Source organism: Gasterosteus aculeatus, chromosome 13, assembly GCF_964276395.1.
Source record: "Gasterosteus aculeatus chromosome 13, fGasAcu3.hap1.1, whole genome shotgun sequence".
Classification (NCBI taxonomy): domain Eukaryota; kingdom Metazoa; phylum Chordata; class Actinopteri; order Perciformes; family Gasterosteidae; genus Gasterosteus; species Gasterosteus aculeatus.
In genome coordinates this window covers 18,507,526-18,532,183 of record NC_135701.1, presented here as the reverse complement: position 1 = coordinate 18,532,183, position 24,658 = coordinate 18,507,526, and the positions used below count along the sequence as shown (strand labels likewise).

At 43.0% G+C, this 24,658-nt stretch overlaps 1 protein-coding gene and 1 long non-coding RNA gene across 2 annotated transcripts; one reads left to right on the top strand and one right to left on the bottom strand.

Annotated features, from left to right (window-relative positions):
* Nucleotides 1-820: 820 nt before the first annotated feature.
* Nucleotides 821-8,316, top strand: vamp8 (vesicle-associated membrane protein 8 (endobrevin)). Its single transcript, XM_040195581.2, has 3 exons — nt 821-1,181; nt 3,380-3,541; nt 5,986-8,316. Exons 1-3 carry the CDS (start codon nt 1,167-1,169, stop codon nt 6,169-6,171), a joined length of 363 nt encoding a protein of 120 aa, XP_040051515.2. The 5' UTR covers nt 821-1,166; the 3' UTR covers nt 6,172-8,316.
* A 2,873-nt stretch (nt 8,317-11,189) lies between these two features.
* On the bottom strand, nt 11,190-12,209 carry LOC144386359 (uncharacterized). The gene is made up of 2 exons (XR_013452062.1): nt 12,079-12,209; nt 11,190-11,479 (listed from the first exon to the last, which is right to left on the bottom strand). It is a non-coding gene; the product is annotated as an uncharacterized LOC144386359 (long non-coding RNA).
* Nucleotides 12,210-24,658: the final 12,449 nt, after the last annotated feature.

The window sequence follows — 24,658 nt, the reverse complement described above, 5'->3', positions numbered from 1 at the left end:
CCTCACCAACGCCTTCCTTAATAGAGGCACAACCGGTTTGTTTGGGAGCTGGTGCCACTGGCTGGGTGTGACGTCAGCAGGAGAGGGAGGAGTCACTCAGTCAGCTGCTCCCTTGTATCTATAATCCAGTCCGACACGCTGCGGATGGGGAGATGCTGATTGGTTGTGTCAAGAAAGGCCATTTGTGCATTATGAGCAAGTCTCTGAAATTATACATTAATGCCTTAAATAACAAGTTAAACTGAAGCCAGTCTCTATGGAGCAATGACAGGTTTAAGAATGATGTCATCAGACAGCACCAGACTCAACCCAGTGTTACTAATTGCATTCAAGAGGGATTTGGTTTAAAATTGGAGGAGTGGTTTCACATTTTAACTATTAATTTGTAATATTTACAAATATAGGTTCATAGCACGCTTTAACAGCTTTGCTTTGTCACTTTGTTTGATCATGGACACAAACAGTTCTCGCACAAATCCTAACATTGATTATGGTATTATCGGTGTCTCTTAAACATTCAGTAAGTGAGCGTACAGGGCATGAAGTGTGGCGATCAACATCAAGTTGATGTTGTTGCACACACGTGTTGCACAATAACACGTCTTTCAAAATAAAAGTAGACGTTTGGCAGAGTGCTTTTGTGAAACGCGGATGGAAACAAAATGCATATGGTCAATTCTATAAACTAAAATAATGAATTAATATGTGAGGACCTATTTGCATGCTAAAGCAATGGCACTACTTTTTGAAAGCGTGTTTGTTGCTGTTTTCATTAAATGTTTATATCAAAGTACTTTATCAAAAAAGGCTTATGTTCAAGGTGAAACGTTTAAATAAACTTTTCACCTTGAACATAAGTCTTTTTTTAACGACCATGTTCTTAACACTACTACGTTCTTCAAAAAAAGTTACGCTTTATTTTAAGAACCACGGAAGGAAACGACTGTTTGCTTCACGCGCCGCTTGACACGCGAAGCGAAGGAATTCAGTCTGAAGGAAGAAAAAAGAAATAGAAAACCAGGAAGTTAAACGGACGAGGAAACGCACCCGCGGTGCCGGAGCGCCTCAAGTCCGTTAAAAAGCTTATTTATTTATTTAAATAACAGCCTCAACTCAAAGGGAAGAATATCCATCAGAAGTGGTCGACGGGCTTTGTTTCCAACACGATGGATTTCGATCCGGTAAGAGAACACGGTGGAGGCGACTGTTTCTTTGTGTTGTTGTTTAGAAAACCTCTCCGTCGTCGCCGCGTTTAACGTCGGGACACGACGTGCAACAGGTGCGTGTCTCCGGTTAACGCCGATTCGCTTTAAAGTCTGAACGTCACTTTAGCCTTTTTATAAAAAAAATAATAATAACTTTCCGTGGAGAAAAGAAGCCCCGCAGCAGGCTGACAAAATGGCCAAATGACACGAACCGGTCGCCGAGTTGTTCCTGGAGTGAAGCCGATGACGGTTTCACTAATGACGTTACATTACATTATTATTAGTCAAAGTCGGTCACTGCTTTTAAATATCTTAAAACATAATATAGTTGTTTTTATGCCTGTCTTCTTGAAACGTTCCTTTTCCGCATGTATTGCAAAACTCTGCTTCGGTTGATTCTATTTGAGCCAAACTCTATTTAGAAATGTGTCAATTTAAGTTTAATCGCTTAGTTACTTTGCCGACTGAAGCTCGTTCCTTAACGGCACAAAGTGCACACTTTGTTGAGTTCTTTTCCATTAACTTCAGCTAACAGCGTCACATTGGCCTAATAGTTCGTATTAACAAAACATCTACGCAGTTTGACTAATCCTTGTGTTGTTGAGAAAAATCTTGCTTCCCTCATATTCTATTAATTCATATTATATTAATTTCAAAATGATTTGCACATAATATTGTACCATCCCTTTTTTTTGACAAGTTAGCTTAAAATAGCTGTTGGAGCACGTTTTCAATCCCCATCACCTGTGCAGACCCCAGTGACCCCATAAGACCCCCCGGGACCATCAAATAGTTCACTTTACGTGACTTTAGAGTTATTAAAATCTACTTCCTTCACTGTGTAATTGTTCCTTCCGTGTTCAGCGCCTGCTGTGTCACTGGCAGCCATGTGGCACGTTTTCATAACTTTAGTCACACATGCTTGTCCGGTCGGGGGCCCGACGGGCACCGGCTGAAAGCCTTTCAACGCCCTCCGTGTGGTTTTTCCCTCTTCCACGCCGATCGGACCGCTGACGTCTTGAGGGGTTTGAAGCGCTGCCTCTCTGTGAAAGCCGGCCGCGTGCCGCTGACACCAGCGTGTCCCTGCAGCGTTTCCTGAGGCCGGCGAAATCTCGCCGCCCTTCGCAGCTGACAGTTGTTCTACATTTGACTAGATTAGGAAGTGAGCGGTGAGGATTTCATCCCACGACAAATGAAATCCATCCTTTCTGCGTTTGCATCCGCGGTCCAACCGCAGTCCTCGTTCCTTCTGTGTGAGAAAAGTCTTTTTTTCGAGAGGTTCCCTTATCGTCTGGCTTTCTATGCACAACAAAGGAACTTAAAATATTTGAATAGGACAATATTGCCGCCGTTACTGCTTAACCGCCTCTCTTTCTCTAAATGTTGATACTCGATACCTGTCGGCCATTCGCTGGGCCTCACTAAACTACTAGCACAGGTAGTGGAGAAGGTGGGGAGACAGAGAGGGCTCTGTGGCAGGAAAGGGTTTAAAAAAAACGACATTATGAAATGGGGACGTGAAGAAAAATAAATATTTTCAAAAGAGCGCTGGGTCGGGAGAAGAAAAGGGTAGAGAGAAGGTTGACTGTAGATGACGCAGGAAAACCTGCTCCGTGTCCTAGAGACGGTTTTGTTTACAGTCTGATGCGGACTCCTGGGACATTGAACTCACTGTGCATAACACACACGCACACACAATGTGTGTAACATTTCTGCTGTGAAATCACACCTACGCCTGTGTGACCTGGCGCCTCATCCTCCTGGTGAGCTCTTGTGATATCGGTTGACGAAAGGATGAGATAAATGATGCCGTTTGGTAAAAATGTGCCTGGAGAACAGACTCGAATGCTCAGTCACTGATTGTGTGACTTGCAGGCAGCCATTACAAAAAGAGTGGAATTGATCCAATGACTGAGCCTCGAGTTTCCACACGATGTCACAGACCTCATGTGGGCAGACAAACCCATCCAAAGATATAAAGTGGAAGTGGTAATTGACCCCAAATCTGATCAAGTTATTGAATTCCTTCAAACAAACAACTTGTTTTCGCCCCACTGATAAACACCGCGAGACAAAGTTTGAATATGGATCGCAGCTCACGCGTGTTGTACTTTGTTCCTCATCTACTTTTCACTAATGGCCTTTTCCTTCCCTTCCTTTCCTTCCCTTCCTAGGAGCGGGGAGGAGAGGCGGCTGAGCCACAGGACAAGGTGCAGCACTTGAAGGAACAGGTGGATGGAGTCAAGAACATCATGACGCAGAATGTGGACCGGATCCTGGCCCGAGGGGAGAGACTGGATGACCTGATGGGCAAGTCGGAGGACCTGCAAGCTGGGGTGAGTCTCAAACCTAGTTTACGCTTCTGCGTTTTCAGAGAGACACAAGGACACGCGGACGCAAGAGCCCCTTGCGCGTCCCTTTGCGTGCCTTTTCACACCTCCTTGCCGGTCGAGGGGAACAAAGTTGTGGAGGAAAATACGGGACAAATGTGTCCACGATGAAAAGCAGCAGTGGCAATGCACGGGGCAATAAAGTCTATGATAAATAGATAAATAAACAGACCAACGACTTCCACACACAAAGACGTGACTCTCCAGGTCGTCTTCAACAAAAACACGTAACTCCACCTATTGTTGTTCTGCCGGTGAATATCTCTGCAACGCGCGCAGGCCTTTTAGAACCATGAATTGAAACAAGTGCGTCAGCGTAAAGACGCAGACGCATGCGCCAGCCTTTATCCTTCCCCTTCCGACCTGTATGAAGAGGGCCGACCATCTCCGCCCTGCTGTGAGCTTGTAAACAAAGGTGTCGGTAAGCATTGAGTTCGGTGATAATGATCTGTCCAACCGGAATAACAAGTCACTTGGTCGGATTCATTTGTGTTCTGGAATGTCCCCAATCTGTCCGAGTGGGAACCCCCTTCTTGCTCTGACCTACTTTTTTAAGTTGCGCCCTTTCTTGATAAAGTTCATCAACCAAACAACTTTTAGTGTGAAGTTCGGACGCCTCGCTTCCTCTTCCTGGTAGCGCTCGTTTCGGTCATAGCAGTGAAAGCGCAGGTGGAACTGATAACATTGAGAATGGCTCCATTCCATCATTGTGTCCCTGGAAGCCACACTAATCGGCCATTATGCAGATTACACACACTGATAAACCCTCACTTATGACCCGCTAGAAGTGTGCGGCTGGGGCCGTATCTATAGCGACTGTCTGCCTGTCTCGCCCTGTTTTTGGTCGTCAGCAAAGAATCTCTGGCGAGTGCTGTGTGTGTGTTAACAAGAGCCACAACAATGCTACACAGAGTGCAAAAAAACAACAGGAAGTGACCACGGCCTGTAAAACTGCACACCTTGTAAGTTGTGTGAATTCCAGGAAATGTTGTTTCTGTGAATTATCACAGAAACCGTCCATGGCACCTGGGCAGAACAAACGTTAATCTGCTTTCTCCCAGCGGCCGTATTTACATTCGCATACACAGCTGTATGTTGCGCCAGAAAGCAACTCGAGTAAACCAGCCTGCACAATACCAATGGAGGGCCATTGAGGTGTCTGCGTCCTGTGTGAAGGAGAGTCAGTACTTCTTACCACATACCTGATGCTATTTTTAAATCTGCTGGGAAATGCATCAATGCAAATTGGTGGAGGTTTAAGACTGGTTCTCTAAATACCAGATAATCCGGTGGCGTAATCGCCCGTGGTCCCTGACTGGATTGCCCCTCCGGTTGTCTGGGGCGCCGGTGAATCACCAAACCCCTGTAGCCTAAACCCGGGCTTAAGTGTGGTGCACACTGACGCCTGGTTCCACCAGGTGGAGACACAGTCCAACAGATGTAGGTAGCATCAGGAATGGGGACGTTGTCTCCCAATTCATTTAGGTGGCAAGGAACAGGTTTAATTCCACTCGTGCCCCTTTTCCTTTCCTCAGTTCGGCTGTCGAAATAAAGGTGACGCTCAGAAAAATAATCTTCTTTAATGTTTAAATAGCTCCCTCTCCACCTAAAGAGAAGCAAAAGTGGTAACAAGCATACCGAACGTCCTGCTGGCTACATCTGTATATATTTAGTGTTCAGACTCAAGTGACCTTTTCATGCAACTTTCACAATAAAACCTCCAAATAATGCAACCATTTCTTTTTAAATTGACCGTCTTTTTCCGATCAATGTAAATGCCTTTAGAGCTTTGTTTGATCTGTACTCCCCAATAAGAGGACATACAGACAAAATTAACTGTGAAGAACCAAAAAGAGTATTTCTGTAACTCGTTTATGTGCCCATCTGTAAGCTTGTATCTCTTATTCACGAAGGACTGCATTGCCTTTGTACAAGCCTGGGAAAGATATATAGCACTACAATCATAAAGTATGGAAACAAAGTCGGAATATCCTTTTTAAACAATCCTGAATTGGCTTTAAAATATATACCCCAAAAAATCCTATCAAAGCAAATTGGTCTTTTGTATAATGTGTAAACAGTTTTTTCATCTGTGAACTATTAGTCAAAGTCACACGTAAAGCATCACGCTGACGTCACTATGACGATCAGGTACTACTCCAAATTAAATCAACTGCACCTAGCAACCACTAATGTAGCTTCAGTGTGAACAGGAAAAGAATGTTGGGACAGATGCGTCACTCGCTCCTGATTGGTGGGAACAAAATAATAAAAATAACCTCCTCCCCGCCAACAAGATCCCACACGTGATGTCTCCAACAGAGGTTTGGATCGCTTTGCTGTGTGTTGCTTCAATCAGCTGTGTTGTCTCTGCCCCCCCTTTCCCTCAGGCTCAGCACTTCAAGCAGACGTCTCAGAAGGTGGCTCGCACCTACTGGTGGAAGAACGTGAAGATGGTGGTGGTCATCGTGGTGGTCGTCCTGGTCATCGTCCTCATCATCATCCTGCTGGCCACCGGAGTGATTCCTATCAGCTCCCCCGTGCCGCCTATAGTCAACCCCACCACCAAGCCATGAACCCATAAACACACGCCGGTACAAATAACCTAAACACAATCCTAAACAAACAGTTTGGTAATGCACAGTATGTAAAGTAAAGTAATATAATTAATAATAAGTAGTTTCCTCAGGTTACCCTCGTGCCTTTATTGGACCTCAAGGACCAAGGAACTTTAATGGCACATTGTAGCTTTTGAAACCCTCTTAGAATAGAATCCCATTGTAGCAATATTTGAATTAGTGGGAAATCAAACACGGGTGTCTGGGAGGTGTGGCGTCTTTGTGTGAAAGCGGCACAAACACAGTTCCTGTTCTCAAAGGACGCTGCTGTCCAGCCGCTCTCTTTGTTTCACTGCTCCACCACCAACGCTGATTTCATCCTGTCAAGGAGAAAGTCACTTTAATGTGTGCGTGGAAGCAAATGATGAACGCGGATTTCTCCAGTCTCTTACTAGGTATTCTTTTGGTCTCGAATGTTATCACTTAAGCACACCTTTTTTCACGAGGAGCCGCTACCATTGTTCGAAAGATGAATAATGCAGGAAATCGGGAAACGTCTTCTCGCTGACAATTTTAGGTCACACTATATTTGAGAACAGCGCTGAATTGTCTGTTACCATTTGTGGGTGTCGTCTCTTTTCAAAAGGACTTCCAATTTATTTGTAATCAGACAATCTCGAAAAAATAATTCTCCATAGGCATTCTTTTAAATTATTTTCAGACGTGTTTTTGAATATGTACTGCTTCTTTGGTTCTTTTGGAAATATTGTAATTTGGTCCTTATTTGTGTGGAGGGCTGTGTTTTAGGGGACAGTACACAGTCAACGCTTATCAAGCCGTAGTGAACTGTGTTGAGTCTGAATGCTGTAAACCAGAGTGCATCTTCAATTGTTTGTCAGATCTTGATTCATGTTATAAAACATAACTGATGACGGGATGTGAACTTTGTAAACACCCAACATTTGCAGTTGTGCGTTTTCCACCCATCTGCACTCTGCAGCGACATCCGCCTTTTTAACAGATTGCATTTCCCCAACTGCACTTAAACCCCGATGCTTCGCAGTTTAAGTGCAGGACTTTGTGTACTCTAGAGTTCTGTTCCCACACTTCTAGCTTTTGGAGGATCAGGCGCCTGCAGCCTACCAGCTGGGAGATCAACGTACCCCCCCCTTCGTGCTCCCCCCTGCTGGGTCCGCGTCATCCAGTAGACTCCCACAGTGCCGAGCTTCCCTCTACGCCCACTATCAAGTGTAAATAGTCAAAGTCTCACCGTTCTATATATATATATATATATATATATATATATATATATATATATATATATATTCTCGTCTGCCTCTGACTGATGCGTTAACTGTTCTTTTAGAGGCTATTTATTTAATGCTTTGTTTCTTTTTTTTAATCAAAAGTGAACCAATGAAGGCTGTATGCGATTTCTATAAAAATGGTTACTACAGAATGATTGATCATAAATTGGTAGAGCGCAACGGCTCCTATGTTAATCCTTTTCTGTCTGTAGGTCTAAAGATGAGGCTGTTAGTTGTGTTTTTAGCATGACTCTGGGGGCAGAAGCTGGATTCTCTTTACCTGTTGCTCCACCATCACGTTGCTCATCACACAGGCTGCAGCCGGAGTCTTCAACTCAAAATATACACATTCCCTAAATAGATGAACAACCGGCCTCCTGCTCAGCTTGTGCCATGTGCATGAATGTTTTGATCAATGGTTTTAATGGTTTAATAAGAAATAAATAGTATGTTCGCTCTACGTTGTTGTCCTCTCATTTGCGGTTTGTTAAAGAGCCACAAGGTGGCGTTACTGTGTTGTCATCAACAAAGAATAATGAGAGAACCAGATTCTGAAAACGGTCCTTTTTTGATCTTCGGTAATTATTCATTTCGGATTTTTTTTCTATGTTGGAGAAAACCCCACGACAGGGAACCTCTGGTATGTTTTTCCTTCTAGGTTTGAAACAAAACAAAAAACTCCAAGAACTGTCACAGAAAAATGTATAAAAGTCACCTTGGCATTTCTGTCCGGATGTAAGTGATCACACCGACCAAAGGCCATCCACAGAAACCTCTTTGTTAAAAGCCTTTGTCAGGATATCTGGAATGTTCTTGTGTTCATTAATATATACATTAAAAATCAGTTGAAACGTTACGATTTTGTTACAGCCGCGTTAGATGTTGCTAACATTCTAAACGCACTCAGAGGAAGTGAATTGTGATTGCTGCCTAGTCTTGTGAGAACACGAAGCACGTGGTTTGGAACGTTACAAGGTGGCGGCCGGACATGAATTACCAGATGGCTAAAAGTATTTCCTGCCTCCATTCTGAAAATATTCAGTTTTGTTTTTATGTTTTTCCCATTTTCTAGACTTTGTGATTTTTTTTCTGCTTACAATCTAAACATTTTACCACATTTCTTTGGATCCTCTGTGATTTTACCATGCATGCTATTTTGTTTTAGAATTGTTTGATTGTTCTAGCACAAATTTCCCATTTATTGTTTAAACATTTTTATAATTGCTAAGTTTGAGAGACTCTCTGATTAGTGTCTGCAACACATCACACTGCACACCCGCTCTCCTGTGGAAGTCTGTGGACCCGGCGGGTGAGACAAAAGGGGGTCGTTTCGAAAGAGGTCTGACCCACAGTGACGTAGAGACACAACAGTTCAGTGGGTGAATACGTAAATACACAGTGAACATAACAGAAGGGAATATTAGTTAATATTAGCAGTACAGAATGGAAAACTTCAAGACCATCATCCTGTAATGGTTTTAACAACAAATCATACATGCATTTAATTACACATGAGATATTGATGATCTATTATTATCGTTAGGAATACGTGAATGTTCTAGGTCACTAACAAACCATGAGCTACGTGTTCACAGGCTTCAATAGTAAAGCTGAAAACCCTCGAAAGTAGCTGGAGCCCCTGAAGACTGATATAAAGATACAAATGCAAGTCCAATTGTGATGGAAAGTTACGAAGGCCACGGCAAACTGTAATGGGGGAGGCCCCACAGGGCCAACAGATACTTGATCTTGATGGGAAAAGGGAAGTTGAAAACTGCTGAAAGACACACGTAAGATAATCACACAGGTCCTGACCGCACAGACACGCTGGAAGGCAAAAATGAGGAAGCAGCGAACGGATTGGTAAGATGCTGAGGTCAAAGGATGCTGACGGCTGACCAACAGGAGGAAGGTCTCCCTGATACAACAACAAACGGGATGAGCAGAACGATTTTTCAGTTCTGTTGAGAGTGACGTGGTCACAGTACAGCAAGAAGATCTAGGGTTGCATAGAAAGAAACCAAACGGTTGTTTTTTCCTCCTCTCTTAGAGTCACGGAATGGAATTTGAAAACCACATACACTGAATGCAAATACGGTTCACGCTTTTTATCATTTTTCTCAATATTATAAAGACTGTTATTGTCTTAATTTCTGCTTTACAAATTAAAGGAAGCGCTCGTCAGTCATCGTCCAACTTCGAGATAATGCAGCAGGATGACTGCTTTCTGCCCATCAGCGGTCTTATCCTTTTTACTTGTCTACCATATACGAAGGGATGGGTAGATCTGCCCTCTCTCTCTGTCTGTCTGTCTCTCTCTCTGTCTGTCTGTCTGTATCTCTCCCTGTCTCTGTCTCTGTCTCCCTTAATCGCAAATTCACTAGTCATGAAGTCGATTTTTTTTTTTTGAGGTGGTGATATTAATTAATTAAAGATTGGGGGGGGTAACTCTAGATTAAGGGTCTTGATGTTGATGAAGTTGGGATTGAATGGATCATTTAAATTGTAGATATTCCAAAAAGCGATTATACTCAATGTCAAACATCTGAACCAAGTGGGAATAAAATGAGCGTATTGTTATTGAAGATGTTATTGAATAAGTGATGCTTTTGGACCAGGTGCGATCATTTGTTGCCCGAGAAAGTCAGGATTGTGATAAAGTGACATTTGAAGGGGCAAAAAATGTGGGGCCTCAAGTGTTTTGGGTAAACACAAAACAAAAGTAAAAGTGCAAAAAAACCGGTTGCGCTCGCTCGAGGCCAGGCGGTTAAACAAGATTTGCAGCTACCGGAACTGATCCGGTGTGATAACTTCTTCTGAAGTGGACTTGGTCGAACTGTGAACGCATCGGGACCGGTGACAGCCTCGAGCCCAAAACAATAGAGACGCAAAAGAAATGGTAAGACATTATAAAAAAAAATGCCTTTGCGTTATAATAAGGACACGCAGAGAACAGGGGAAATGCATTATTATAGGATAAGGATGAACTAGTGTGACCTTATTTTAATATCTGCGGGTACAGGAACGCATTTCGCGTAGACCGTCTATGTTTAGACCACATTTCAACGTGATTTTTTAATACGGTAATATTTCGTCCTCTCTTGTATGCTATATCATTGTGATGTTTAAAAAGAAACTACGTCCACATTTGTAAGTTTCCCACTGATATTATAAATCACGTTGAAAACGGGTCTATACGCGAACGTCTTTTCAACGTCTACGAATAGACGTTGAAACAACTTTCACTATTAAACCATTTTGCAACGTGTTTTCAACGTCGGGCCATAGACGTCTTTTAAACGTTCTTTCAACGGATAAATTGCTCGCTGGAAACGTACAAGTTACATACTTAGTCACAGTTGTCATGTTAACATCCCTTTACAAGGACAAACACATTATTTTATTGATTTGTATTTATTATAAATATAACACTATACATATAACAGCACTTTTGCTAATTAAAAACAATACAGAAATAAAATATATTTTTCAGGAAAATAAATTATGGAATTAAAAGTGCAGAAACAACATTTCTGTGTTCAACAATTCTGTGTTTGTAGACCATTTTTCTGAATCATTGGAACTTCATTATAGATTCTGTAACAAGATGTGCCTCACTTGAGTTGGGATAGTATACCTGAAATCAGCTGCATCTCCCTCATCCTCACTTGAGGATTCTTTGTGTAAAGGGAGTCAGAGTGCACAAAGCAGATTCCTCTGGTCAACGTGTTTATTCAATTCAAATCATTTTATTTTGTTCAGCTTTGCAATCTGTAAACATGCAACACCCTGTCCCCTAAACCCCAAAATGTAAAAAACCTTCAACCTGGAGAAACCTGAGGGGAAAACAGTAGGGAAGAAGGTGTGAACAACTTAAAAGATGTACAGTACATCCGATTCCTACAACATAAATGATTCTAATATTGTGGATTATTAAGCCAGGGGTAAGGCAGGACCAGTGCAGGGACAACCATCATCAGACGTAACCTCCATCAGATGCAACCACCACCCGCAGAAACCTGTGAGGAGGTAAAGCACAAAGGCAAAGTTGGTCATTTGGGTTTATGATGACAGTAATAAACTAATAATAATAACAGCAGCAGGTGCGTTAGAACACTCATTTATAGATGGTTTAATTATTACATTATAAACAAGATAACAATTCATCTGCAACTTATGGTATTTCTGGAGTAACATGTCCAGGTATATTACACAGTATCATGCTTTAAGCAGCAGTAACTTACAATGTTTCGGCCTCTTGTTTACAGAGCACAACTTGTTGAATTCAGCCCTTCACCCTTGCAATCTGTATTTAGCCCCCATTGCTTTAAAAACGTATTTTCAATGTGAAATGCAATAATATGTATGGGTACAGCAACAATCTAACGCATTAGTAACACCAAACACGCACAAAAATGTCTGGAATGTTTACTTTTGGTCCAGGTTATCATGCTGCACGCTAGCATGCTCCAAGCTAGCATGCTAACTAGCAAACTACCTGCGCTAACGCTAACTAGCTTAACAAAAAGGGCCGTCTTTCCTGTATCGAGTCGGCAGCACAAGTAAAACACCCGGTTATAGTTCCAGGTGTGCTTCATTCAAACACTCGCGTACTTACAGAGTAGTGGAGCCGGTAGTCGTGGTTCTATCAGCCCGTTCATGTCGCTCTGCTGCCGTAACTTCGCTTCGTGCTGCGTCCGCTCGGAGCTCTGCAGGCGTCTAAGAACTCGCGCATGCGCGTTACAGATGTGAGCGGAGTTGTTTAGTAGGTAATGTTTGAACCTGTCCGCATTATTATGTCTTAAACGCATCTTATTAACAGCACGCAGTCCGTAGTTTCATATTTATGACGTTTTAAGTGAAATATTAAATACGTTGAAATTACGTCTTCGCGTAGACCAAATTTCGCCGACCAGTTCATTAATTATTATGAAAATCTTAACGTTAATATCGTCTATCTTTCAACCTTACGTTACATCATGACACATTTGTCAACAAATTTATGTTTTCTGGCACGTTGATGTTTTATCCCATTTTTAGCCGGTTGAAAAGACGTTGAAATGAGGTCTTAGACGTTCAGACCTCATTTCAACCCGATTTCAACCATATTTCAACGTTGGAATTACGTCTTGTGCTCACTGGGTTATGTCGCGATCTCTGATGGATCATTTCGATGATTGTTGTGTATTTGATTTTATATTTAGTATAATATGTTTTACATGTTTTGTTTTTACAGCTACTATATTTTTTTTCTTCTTTTTTGTCGCAAATCGATCAGGATGATTAAATCCTGAATTAAGAATTCAATGAGTTACATTAAACTTTATACATGCTGTCATTACATCTGAACCAGAGGTGGTGTGTATATTGTTGTGGTGAGTATACCGGGAGGGGAACCGGGGCACCGGCCGCCTCAGCGTCTCGCACGTTCTTGAGATGAAACGCGTTAAATGCGTCCGTTAGTCCCGCGGTGGACTGCGCGTGCGTGACGTCACGTCATCTGTTTTTCGACTGGTACTGCTTTAGACCGGGTGAATCTATAAATGTTATAACGTTCTGTCACAACGATGCCGTATACGGCGTATATACCCGCGTATAACGTAGAAAACACCACTGATCTGAACTCAACAAAAGGAAGAAGGGAGCGAGGGAAGGAAGGAAGCAAGCAAGGAGGGGAGCCGCAGCGGGCAACAGTTCCCTGCGTTAAGACGTTGACAGGAATTGCATGAATCACTTTCCATCAGTCACTGAAATAAAGCTCACTGAATGTGTACGTACAGTGAGTTTAGACAGGAAATGACGTTAAACCAAATAAAGGTGCAGACAGTGTGGATTTTTTGGTTTTGTTCTGTTGGTGTCCTGTTCCTGCCAACATCCTTGACGGGAACAGGCTTCCTTTGGTGCTGCAGCCTATTTCCTCTGAGCAGGCCTAAAGGAGGGTGGTATTATCTGATCATCTTGGCGTAGCCCTGGGTGGAAACAGCCCGCTGATGGATTAGGTTAGGTGTCACTGCTCTCGGGGCAGATGGGGGTCCTGAGGGGAAAAGGATGAGCGACCCACTATCTTGTCTGTGAACTCTGAGAGGCCGGTGTGGGTTGTGTGATTGTGCGATTGGGCCGGGCTACGGCTGAGTCGTCCACGCTGCGGGACTGCTGGCGTGTCATCCGGAAGCGACGTGATCGGGAGTTATTACTTTCTTTCTTCACCAGTAACATACAAACGTATTTTTACACATCAGAACACTGACAGGGCTTCCCCTTCATCCCCACGGAAAAATAATTGTCCAGAAGTGCAAAGCAGTTATTACACATTTTATCATGGGTTTGCCATTTTCGGCGCGGATGCCAAATAGCAACAACGTTTGATCTTGTCAAGAAACAAACAGCTGACACTGTGTGCTTGCATACATGTATTACCCGTATAAACCGCTCTTTCACCACAGGTTCAAACAAGGCAAGCGCATTCAATTCAATTCATTTTATTTTGTATAGCCCATAATCGCAAATTACAAATTTGCCTCACAGGGCTTTACAGTCTGTACACATACGACATCCTCTGTCCCGAAACCCACCATCGGCACAGGAAAAACTCCCCAAAAAATGAAAAAAAGGGAAGAAACCTTAGGGAGAACGTCAGAGGAGGGATCCCACTCCCGGTATGGACAGACTACAATGGATGCCATGTGTACAGAATGAACAATGTATAATACATTCAATTCCTATGACAGAAATGATTCAAGTAATTGTGAGTAGTAAGCCAGGCGCACAGCAGGACCACTGCAGGGGCCACCACCATCAGACAGAACCACCATCAGATAGAACCACCATCAGACAGAACCACCATCAGATAGAACCACCATCAGACAGAACCACCATCAGATAGAACCACCATCAGACAGAACCACCATCAGACAGAACCACCATCCACAGAAGCCTGTGGGGAGGGAGAGCACAGAGACTTTAGGAGAGGGTAATGTTGGTTTACGAGTACAGTAATATGATTAATATCTAAAATAATAAAGATGATGATGATGGCAGCAGCAAGCATCAGCATGGCCACGGTAGGTGGAGACCTGATAGGGGAGAAAGCACAAAAAAAACTCCCGGAAAGAAGCTGAATTAGTCATGTGCATTAATAAAACGTGAATTATGGTAGAACGGGAGCGTGAGAGAGGAGCTTGGTGTGTCCTAAGAATTCCCCCGGCATTCTAAGCCTATAGCAGCTTAACTAAGGGCTGGTCCGGGCTAACCTGAGCCAGCCCTAACTATAGGCAGAATCAAAGAGGAAAGTTTAAAGTTTTACTTTAAAAGAGCTGACCGAATCTGCCCCCCGGACTGAAAGTGGAACCTGGTTCCACAAAACAGGAGCTTGATAACTGAAGGCTCTGGCCCCTAAAAACCATAGGAACAACGAGTAACCCAGCATCTCTGGAGCGCAGCTGCCTTGTAGGGCAATAAGGTGTTACAAGCTCTTGAAGATACAACGCATGAATCCCTGAAAAAACTATCACCAATTGACTGAATCCACTTTATGTCTTCCTTTGTCTTTAATCATGTTGCGTGTCTCGATTGGACAGATGAATGGGAAGAGCCGGCTGCAGCAGGTCCAGGGGGACGTGGAGGAGGTCAGGGACATCATGTTGGACAACTTCAACAAGGCTGATGAGAGAAATTACAAACTGGTTGAACTGGAGGACAGGGCTGATGTGCTGCAGGAAAAGGTAAGCGGGAGGGGGATCACAGAAAACATTTTTGGGAAGTCTGTGGGTCGTATGGAGAAGGTGAAAGGCCGCATTCACCAAAAGGCCCACGACCCTCCAGGGATTTACAACTAGGAAAAGTCATATCGACGTCTATAAATACTCAGGTGGAGCTGGAAAGGAAAACAAATGTACAATTTACATCCTGATTGTGTTTTATGGGGCTGTTTTTAGAAAGGCATTTCCTATTGTTTACTAAGATGAATGAAGCGAGCTGGTCTCTCTGGGTACGGCAGAGTGAGTCCAGGACATGCCACGAGGCGCATGTCCGTCCGGGGATCCACATGCGGGTCACATCGCTCCCACGTTGCCCTGAGTGTTACATAAGAGCACTGAAAAAAGGAAACAGCCAGACAGCTGAAGTTCAAGAACCACTTGGATTGTTCTTAAAATGTAGTGCTTCTCCAGTCAATATCTCTATTTTAAAAAGTGGACAAATCATCATCATCGTCTGCGTTTCAGCTTCTTTGAGGTCATTGTCTGGGTATCGCGCCCTGCATCCGGGCTCCCTTTCACTGCCGAGATGCTGCTGTTTGCAGCGAGAAGTCCCCGATAAACTCTGCGTATTCTAGCGGCTTATCAACAAAAAACAGACGGGTGCCAAAAGTCGGAGGTCTTCAGACAACTGCTTGCGCATTTTATAATAAAGAGTATCCAAATGCCTCATCGAACTCACGATTTAGTAGCAATGTGAGAGGCAACTCTTTGTGGCTGTCATCCTTTTTTGTGTCAAAATTAGGGTTGCATCTAAGTTGTAAACATCCCATGAAAAATCTTTACAAAAATAAAAATGATCTCCTAAATTCCCAAGCTTATCTTCCCATAGAAAGTTTCTGGAAATGTACCGGAAATGTTCGGCCCCTTTGCAGCCGTAGTCAAAATATAGACGGCCGTGTGATCACACAGTGTGTCCCTTTGTCGTGTGACTAAAATCTCAGTGTGCTCCTTTAGTTCTCTGATGAATGCATACGAGTGTGATGTCACACGGGCCAACAGGCTTGTTCTCTCCGGGCGGATTAAAGTAGTGAACATTGAATACAAGCACTTTGAGGAAAAGACAGTAGGTGTTTTCACAGGCTTTGGAAGTTGTATATAAGTTGACAGTGAATAAATCCATCCCATCTTGTAATATGTTACATGTGTGTGTGTTTGTATTCTCTTTCCAGGCTAAAAAGTTTGAAAAGACCACTTCCAAGCTGATCCAAAAGAAAAGATGGGGGAAGAAGAAGATGTTTGTGTTTATCGGCATCGGCGCGACGGTGGCAGTCGTCATTCTCGGATTAATAATCTATTTCATTGTGCCTGGCACACAGTAGCTGCTCCGATGTTGAAAATTAAACATTTTTTTGTGGGTTTAGCATGAAGTGAAAAAAAAAAAGACGAGTGCAAACTATGAGACTTGAGCATCTCGCCTTAACTGCTAAATCTGTGTTATTTTTGTTTTCAAAGATATTTATTGGTTTCTTTTTTTGTCTTCAGTTAAAACGGTACCAATTCACTTCTCAAAGGTCATGTCTCTGTAAGGCCCACGATGGGAGAACACATTTGTCTTAGATCTTACAAGTGAGATATAATACATATATATACAATTGTTTTTATCAAAAATGAACCAATGAAGGCTGTATGCGATTTCTATTAAAATGGTTAGAATGATTGATCATAAAGTGGTAGAGCGCAACGGCTCCTATGTTAATCCTTTTCTGTCTGTAGGTCTAAAGATGAGGCTGTTAGTTGTGTTTTTAGCATGACTCTGGGGGCAGAAGCTGGATTCTCTTTACCTGTTGCTCCACCATCACGTTGCTCATCACACAGGCTGCAGCCGGAGTCTTCAACTGGCAATATACACATTCCCTAAATAGATGAACAACCGGCCTCCTGCTCAGCTTGTGCCATGTGCATGAATGTTTTGATCAATGGTTTTAATGGTTTAATAAGAAATAAATAGTATGTTTCGCTCTACGTTGTTGTCCTCTTATTTGCGGTTTGTTAAAGAGCCACAAGGTGGCGTTACTGTGTTGTCATCAACAAAGAACAATGAGAGAACCAGATTCTGGAAAAGGTCCTTTTTTGATCTTTGGTAATTATTCATTTCAGATTTTTTTTCTATGTTGGAGAAAACCCCACGACACGGAACCTCTGGTATGTTTTTCCTTCTAGGTTTGAAACAAAACAAAAAAATCCAAGAACTGTCACAGAAAAATGTACAAATCACACCGACCAAAGGCAATCCAAACATCTTTGTTATCAGCCTTTGTCAGGATATCTGGAATTTTCTTGTGTTTATTAATATATAAAGAAATTAATTTTAAAAATGAACCCCAAAAGGAAGCTAGAGCCATTATCAATAGATAATTGATTGGTAAAACAATCAACAGCTGTAGCTTTAGTTCTATCGGCCTCCGGGTGAGGTTGAATTTTTTCAACGAATCAATGTCAAATATTCAAGGCTTGAGACCTGACAAAAGGACCTGCTGCTCTGCTGGGACACACGGGTAAAACCGTCCAGACTGCGAGCAGCTTCTGGCGGTCACAGAGATTCATCGCTCTCTCTCTCTGCCAAGTAACCCTGGACGTGCAGCCGTCCGACCAACGCTGCTCGCAGCTTGAATTCACACGCTCATACTGAGCTGATCCGTGCTCCGCGAGGCCAAGATCATTTTTCAGAGCTCCAGCTGCAGCAGGTCTCCCCCTGTGTTTAGGATCAGGCTTTGTTTGCCTTTACTCATTGGCTGTAAATTGTCCAAAGATGGATACAGAGAGTTAGAGACTCAAGCAGGCAGACGTGGGTGGAATTTGTAAAGGCACACTTTTGGTTTCTGTTCGGCGAGTTCGAAATGCAATCGGCACGCCAGCGAGAGTCAATGGTCCTATTGCTTTGAGTACTGGGCAGAAAAGAAAGAAAGAGGGTGGTAAACTCCCAACCAGGCCCAGCTGGTGAGGCCTCGGGCCAGAATGTCTTCAATATGCACACATCTGTTTCCAAATAAGAATTGATCCCACTTTAATGCCTATTAACTCACAAGTATTCAAACCGTGTGACCCGTAGAAGGACAACCAGTTCATGTAAAACTAAAACCCAGAAAGAGTGTCGAGGATGTCGTAACCGACCCGCTTTTCCTGTTGACTCAACAACACGAAACCTCTGCGTCTCCTCAGTACTAATGTGCTGTTTTGTCCACAAGTGGAGACTGAATTATTACGGTTTTATCTACGTGACAAAAGGCCTGACAGCGTTAGGTAACAACAGCCTCTTAGACCAACACAAACAGCGCAACCACAGAAAGCCCGACTGCTGCTGATGGGAAATCCGCCTGGACTCAGACCGTTGTAGTCATGCGGATGTGAGCCTGCCAACCATTGACGAGTCCCAGACCGTGATATAAAGAGGGGGGAGGATTATGCTGAATGGGACCTTTGTCATTCGGCATCTTTTTGCTTTTTGTCTTTTGTCTGTCTGTCATGCTGTCTCAGTTAGAAAAATGTACTCTGAACTCTATTATACTGACCATAAGTTTCACACAGAGCGTGTGTGTTACAATAAAAGTAAAGTTTCCCACTTTACGTTACTATACCACACTGTTACATCTACTGTAGTAAGTATATACACGACCATATTAAAATACTGAACACCTCTATACTACTATTGGATTGTCAAGTATAAGAAACTAAAGGTCAACTCAAACATTATATAACACCCCAATGATTCTATTCTGTGCTTAACTATTGAACTATGCTAATAGTGCTGCAGCAGTGGTAATATTACAAATCGTACTGGTGGTAGAAGTAGTTGGAGTACTGCTACTGTATTCGGTAGTGTTCTTCATCTGATCACCGACAACGAGTCACCTGATGTTGATTCTGTTTGTGTGATAACAGCTTCGGCCGCTTTAGGTGATAACAAGTCACAGCGAATCGACACAGATTTAGGACCAGCTGTTTTGTCAGTAATATTAGATGTTTTTTTAGATTAGCAGTTTTTAATTGTGGTTTCTTATGTGTGTGTTGATGCTCAGAGCGCTTCATTCACACGCTCGTCCTATTGAAGAGGCCTAAACCATCACTCATTATAAAAAACAACTTATTGTCACCATGGAGATGACTGATCACTGCAAATCTTTGGCCTTATGTGATTATCAATGGTCCAAATCTTTTAGATTCATTTATTGTAGGTGTTCAAACCTAATTTAAATAGAAACAATTAAGTACAGCCGTATAATCACACACTTGTAAATATGCTCATGTAATAAAACAGTGTGTTGGTTCAAAGGTTTAAGCAAATAGAAACTATTTCAGTGTGAGATTTCATTTATTTCATGGACATAAGTGCCGGCCTTTACAACCTATTGTAATTAAAATCTGTTATTAATCTTCATGGGGATCAGTAAACCAATGTTCAGCTGCCTAAATTAGACTTTTTTTTACAAACAATCCCACTTCCTGTTTCTGATGTATCTTTATTTTAAACCTTTACTGACCTCAAATTTCTGCATCAGATTCTCTTCTGTCTTTCACATCCTCTTCTTGCATCAAAGGATGGAAGAAGAAGAAGAAATACAACACAGCCTTGCGTCAACGGATATTATGACTCAATGACGCGGCAACTTCTTCTGATTGAACTATCTCCGATCTTTGAGCCTCTCGTAATCAGAGGTGTAATGGCGTCTGCTTTGTGGTGGTTTCTTTAGCTTGTAACTTTCACTGAATGAACTACAAAGGAGTCGTGTTGTCAGCTCCTTATCATCAAGACCCTGTGAAGTCTTCAGCATGTGCAGCTTTGCTGATGACCAACGTTTGGTCCCTTTGTGTCTCGATGTGACACGACACATGTCCGCTGTCCTATTTATTGAGCAAAAAAGGAGTCTATTGCACCATGGTTTTGTTTTTGCTGAAGGAAGAACTCCAGTTTAAAGATACCATAAAGATATTAAAACTACAGGTCAAAAGGTATACAACATTATACCAAAGGGGAAGCAAAGTACAAGAGGCTGAATATTAATGTACTTTTTGATGCCTTTGACATATAGTCCCTTCGGGAATATTATATGACTATTACACATAATTCTCACAAGGGTGGAGCAGAAGTCCCCTTCTTAAAAGTGCACACAGCCCATGAGAGGGTTACACCCTTCAGTGAACAAACAGCACGTAATGTTTTGCATTAAGTCCGAATGCCTACTAGAAGTAGACACAGCTGTCTGTTTTTGCACATCTGCCGTGCATTTCTTACTCGTGTCCCTGCTGCATGAAGGAGATCAGGCAATGCCACTGACGACTCGGAGTGCTGCTGCACATATTACATCACATTGCATTACATGTCATTTAGCTGGCGCTTTTCTCCAAAGCGACTTACAATAAGTGCATTCAACCATAGGGATACAAACTCAGAAGAACAAGATATAAAGAAAGTGCAAATTCATCAAACAAGCCAATTTACAATTTGCTGTAGATGAGTGGCGTAATTAGCACAATTTAAGTGCTACAATTTGTCTTTTAGTGGAGGTAGAGTCTGCTCTATAATATAATGCTTCTGTACTGAGTCGGTCCTGTAGTTGGGTCATAACAGTCCATCCTCAGCGTATAACTATGGTATAACATCCGGATAATCCGCTGCGGGCTGTAAAAGTGAGCCGAATGAAAGGCGTCCCCACGCACACTGTCACCGCCTGTAGCCGCATAACGTCAACAAAAAGTCAACACAAACCGGTGGGGGCGGGGGAGGAGAGAGGGGGGGTTTCCGGACTCGGCTCGGCGAGTTGGCACGGCGGTCACGTGACGGCCGTTCTTTAACCGCACGCTTTTCCCGGGGGCACCGTGAACGCACCGTGATCAGGTAACGCGGAGAGAGACGAGCGCGGCCCCCGCAGAGGTGGAAGTCCACGCGGCGGATCGACGCTCAGTGACAGGAGCGGGAAGACGAAAGGAAAAGTGAAAAAGAAGAAAAGGGAAAGATAACCAAAAGGAACCGTTGAGCTCGCCCGCGGGCAGAAGGTGGAAGAAGGTTCAAACTGGTTCGGTGTGATTCCTACTTCGGGACGTGTGAACGCATCGGATCCGGTGACAGCCTCGAGCCCAAAGGCGGCAACAGACGCAAAAGAAATGGTAAGACGTTATTAAAAAGCCGTTTGCGTTATATTAAGGACACGCGGAGCTTAGGGGAAATGCATTACGGGAGCAGGGTGAACTTGTGTGACCTTTAATATCTGCGGGCTGTCAGTTGTGTCTCACTTACTTATCGTTACAATATCCACGAGGAAAATGATAGCAGGAAACTATTCAGATTGAACATGTTTTATTTCATTGGAAGCACGGGATCCAAATACATTGGGGAGAATCTGAACGATATAGTTAAATACATGCAAACGAAGCACACGCCATGCTGCTTGTCTAAACAGTGTTTATATGAAGCGAGCTCATTACAGGAAGCGAGTCTCCTCAGGGTGATGTTCGATGTCGCGATTTCTGATGGATTTATTCGATGATTCTTGTGTATTTTATTTTATATTAGTATATTATGTGTCTTTTAACATTTACACTTTTTTTCTTTTTTTTTGTCGCAAATGAAAGCATTTCCAATATCATAGACAGTAAACATCCTGAATTAATTAATTACTCAAATATAATCTATGTAGATATACAAGAGTGTGGTATATACCTCCTCCCTTACATTTACTATCCTTTCAGGATCAGAAGCCAGATCATGAAATCGTAAATGAAGAATTCAATGGGTTACATTAAACTTTATGCTCTCATTACTTCTGAACTCAACAAAGGAGTCATGTTATGATCTCACACGACAGCGGCCGTTCTCACAGAATACAGAACCATTCTGCACGTTTATGGCCGTGCTGCAGCCCAGTGCGGGTGTGGTTTCCCAGGATTATGCCAGGCACATTAATGCAGACAGGAGGGAGTGAGGGAAGGAAGGAAGGAAGCAAGGAGGGGAACCGCAGTGGGCAGCAGTTCCTGTGTTTGACGGCTGAGTTTTATTGAGCCTGAGAATAGATAACTGGGTTACCAGGGCATTCCATTAATCGCTTTCCATCACTGAAATGAAGCTTACAGTAGGTTCGGACGGGAAATCACATTGAACCAAATAAAGATGCAGACAGTGTACTTGTTTTGTTCTGTCTGTTGGTTTCCCGTCGACTTGGGAGACCTTGTCTTCCTGTCACGGCTCCGAGGGGGCAAAGGTGGAGGAGAAACCTGTCAGGATACAAACTGCTTTGAGGTCAAGCTACTCAGTAAATATCCGGCTCCAGGGTTCTTATCAGTCCGTCGTTAGCCTGTTGTTGCTGTCTTGCCCTTGCTGCTGCCTTTTCCCTCTGCAGGCCTAAAGTTACACAACTGCTGCACTAATGTGTGTGTGATCGTCTTGATAAGCCAGCCCTCGTGTCGGTTAGTTTCACAAAATGCTTCTCTTTCCACTTTGGCTTCAAGTGGCGTTGCTGGGAAAAGTCACTTTTTATAATCAAAACATTCCATTGCAATCGATTACATTCCGCTTTAACAATGTTTACTTCGGTTGCAGGTTAAAAGCATGTCCTGGCTTGTGCTTAAATTCACTGCATGGCTGTTGCCTTTGTTTATTAAACAGCAAACAAGTCTGATCCACTTCAGGACGAAATGGTTCATTTTTTCATTTTCATGTCTGGATATATATTTTTAAAGTTGTGCTCACGAGAAAATAGATTTCATTTATCTAGAAAGTAGCTGAAACAAAAGAGGACAAAACTGAGAAACAACAGGCTAATGAACCATTCACACCGTTCGAAACCGCCCTGGCTACAATCTCCACTCATCCGTCTGAAAACACTCCAAACACAACTCCAACAAGTTAGTAAATAGTGATATGGTTATGTATGTGTTGCCAAAACCAGAGAAAAAATAACCACCAAGAATATAAACCAAAACGGCCTTTTTTAACAAAAACATGAAATGTTCTGTCCACACTCTGGGACACAACGTAGACGTGTTTTCAGCCTGCTGTCTTCATGTTTTATAGGGCTGTTATTGATTTTATTTCACATGTGAAGTTTTTTTTTTGGCGTGTTATATTGTTTTCTTTCTTCCCCCGTAACATATAAACGTATTCTTACACATCAGAACACTCAGGTGGTTCCCCTTTATCCCCACAGAAAAATAATTGTCCAGTTAGACAAAGTAGATACAGAGTTATTACTCGTTTTGTCACAGGTTCGCCTTTTTCGGAGCGGAGGCCAAAAAACTGCGTCCTACAGGGTGATTACCCGCGCCTGATGACATCATGGGTGGATTTGTCAGATTTGACAACACACTCTTCCAGAGCCACAGAGGACAATGAATTACTGTGAAAGTGGCTGAGTTGTATTGTGTGACTAGTAGACAGGCCTTGTGTGCGACATATGTGGCAATAAACAGCTTCTGATTCTGATTGTGAACACAGAAGTGCAGCCATGAGACATAAGACAGGATCATTGTCAAGAAACAAACAGCTCCCACTGCGGGTTTAATGTTTAAACAATGCAAGCGCATGAATCCCTGGAAAACATTCCCAGTTAGCTGAATCCACTTTATGTCTTCCTCCGTCTTTAATCATGTTGCGTGTGTCGGTTGGACAGGAGAATGGGAAGAGCCGCCTGCAGCAGGTCCAGGGGGACGTGGAGGAGGTCAAGGTCATCATGATGGACAACTTGAACAAGGCTGATGAGAGAAATGGCAAACTGGTTGAACTGGAGGACAGGGCTGATGTGCTGCTGGAAAAGGTAAGCGGGGGGGGGGGGGGGTCACAGAAAACAAGTCTGTGGGTCGTATGGAGAAGGTGAAAGGCCGCATTCACCAAATGGCCCATGCACGACCCTCCAGGGATTTACAACTAGGAAAAGTCATATCGACGTCTATAAATACTCAGGTGGAGCTGGAAAGGAAAACATATGTACAATTTACATCCTGATTGTGTTTTATGGGGCTGTTTTTAGAAAGGCATTTCCTATTGTTTACTAAGATGAATGAAGCGAGCTGGTCTCTCTGGGTACGGCAGAGTGAGTCCAGGACATGCCACGAGGCGCATGTCCGTCCGGGGATCCACATGCGGGTCACATCGCTCCCACGTTGCCCTGAGTGTTACATAAGAGCACTGAAAAAAGGAAACAGCCAGACAGCTCAGGTTCAAGAACCATTTGGATTGTTCTTAAAATGTAGTGCTTCTCCAGTCAATATCTCTATTTTAAAAAGTGGACAAATCATCATCATCGTCTGCGTTTCAGCTTCTTTGAGGTCATTGTCTGGGTATCGCGCCCTGCATCCGGGCTCCCTTTCACTGCCGAGATGCTGCTGTTTGCAGCGAGAAGTCGGAACCCGGCTTATCACCAAAAAACAAACTAACATTGATCCGGTGGCCAAAAACAAAATGTTGTCATGGTGCCTTCAGACAACTGCTTGCGCATTTTAAAATAAAGAGTA

What these genes read in the sequence shown, in the direction of transcription:
- vamp8 (XM_040195581.2), top strand. An exon ending in CGGAGGACCTGCAAGCTGGG is followed by an intron (nt 3,542 to 5,985) that starts GTGAGTCTCAAA and finishes CCTTTCCCTCAG; the next exon opens with GCTCAGCACTTCAAGCAGAC.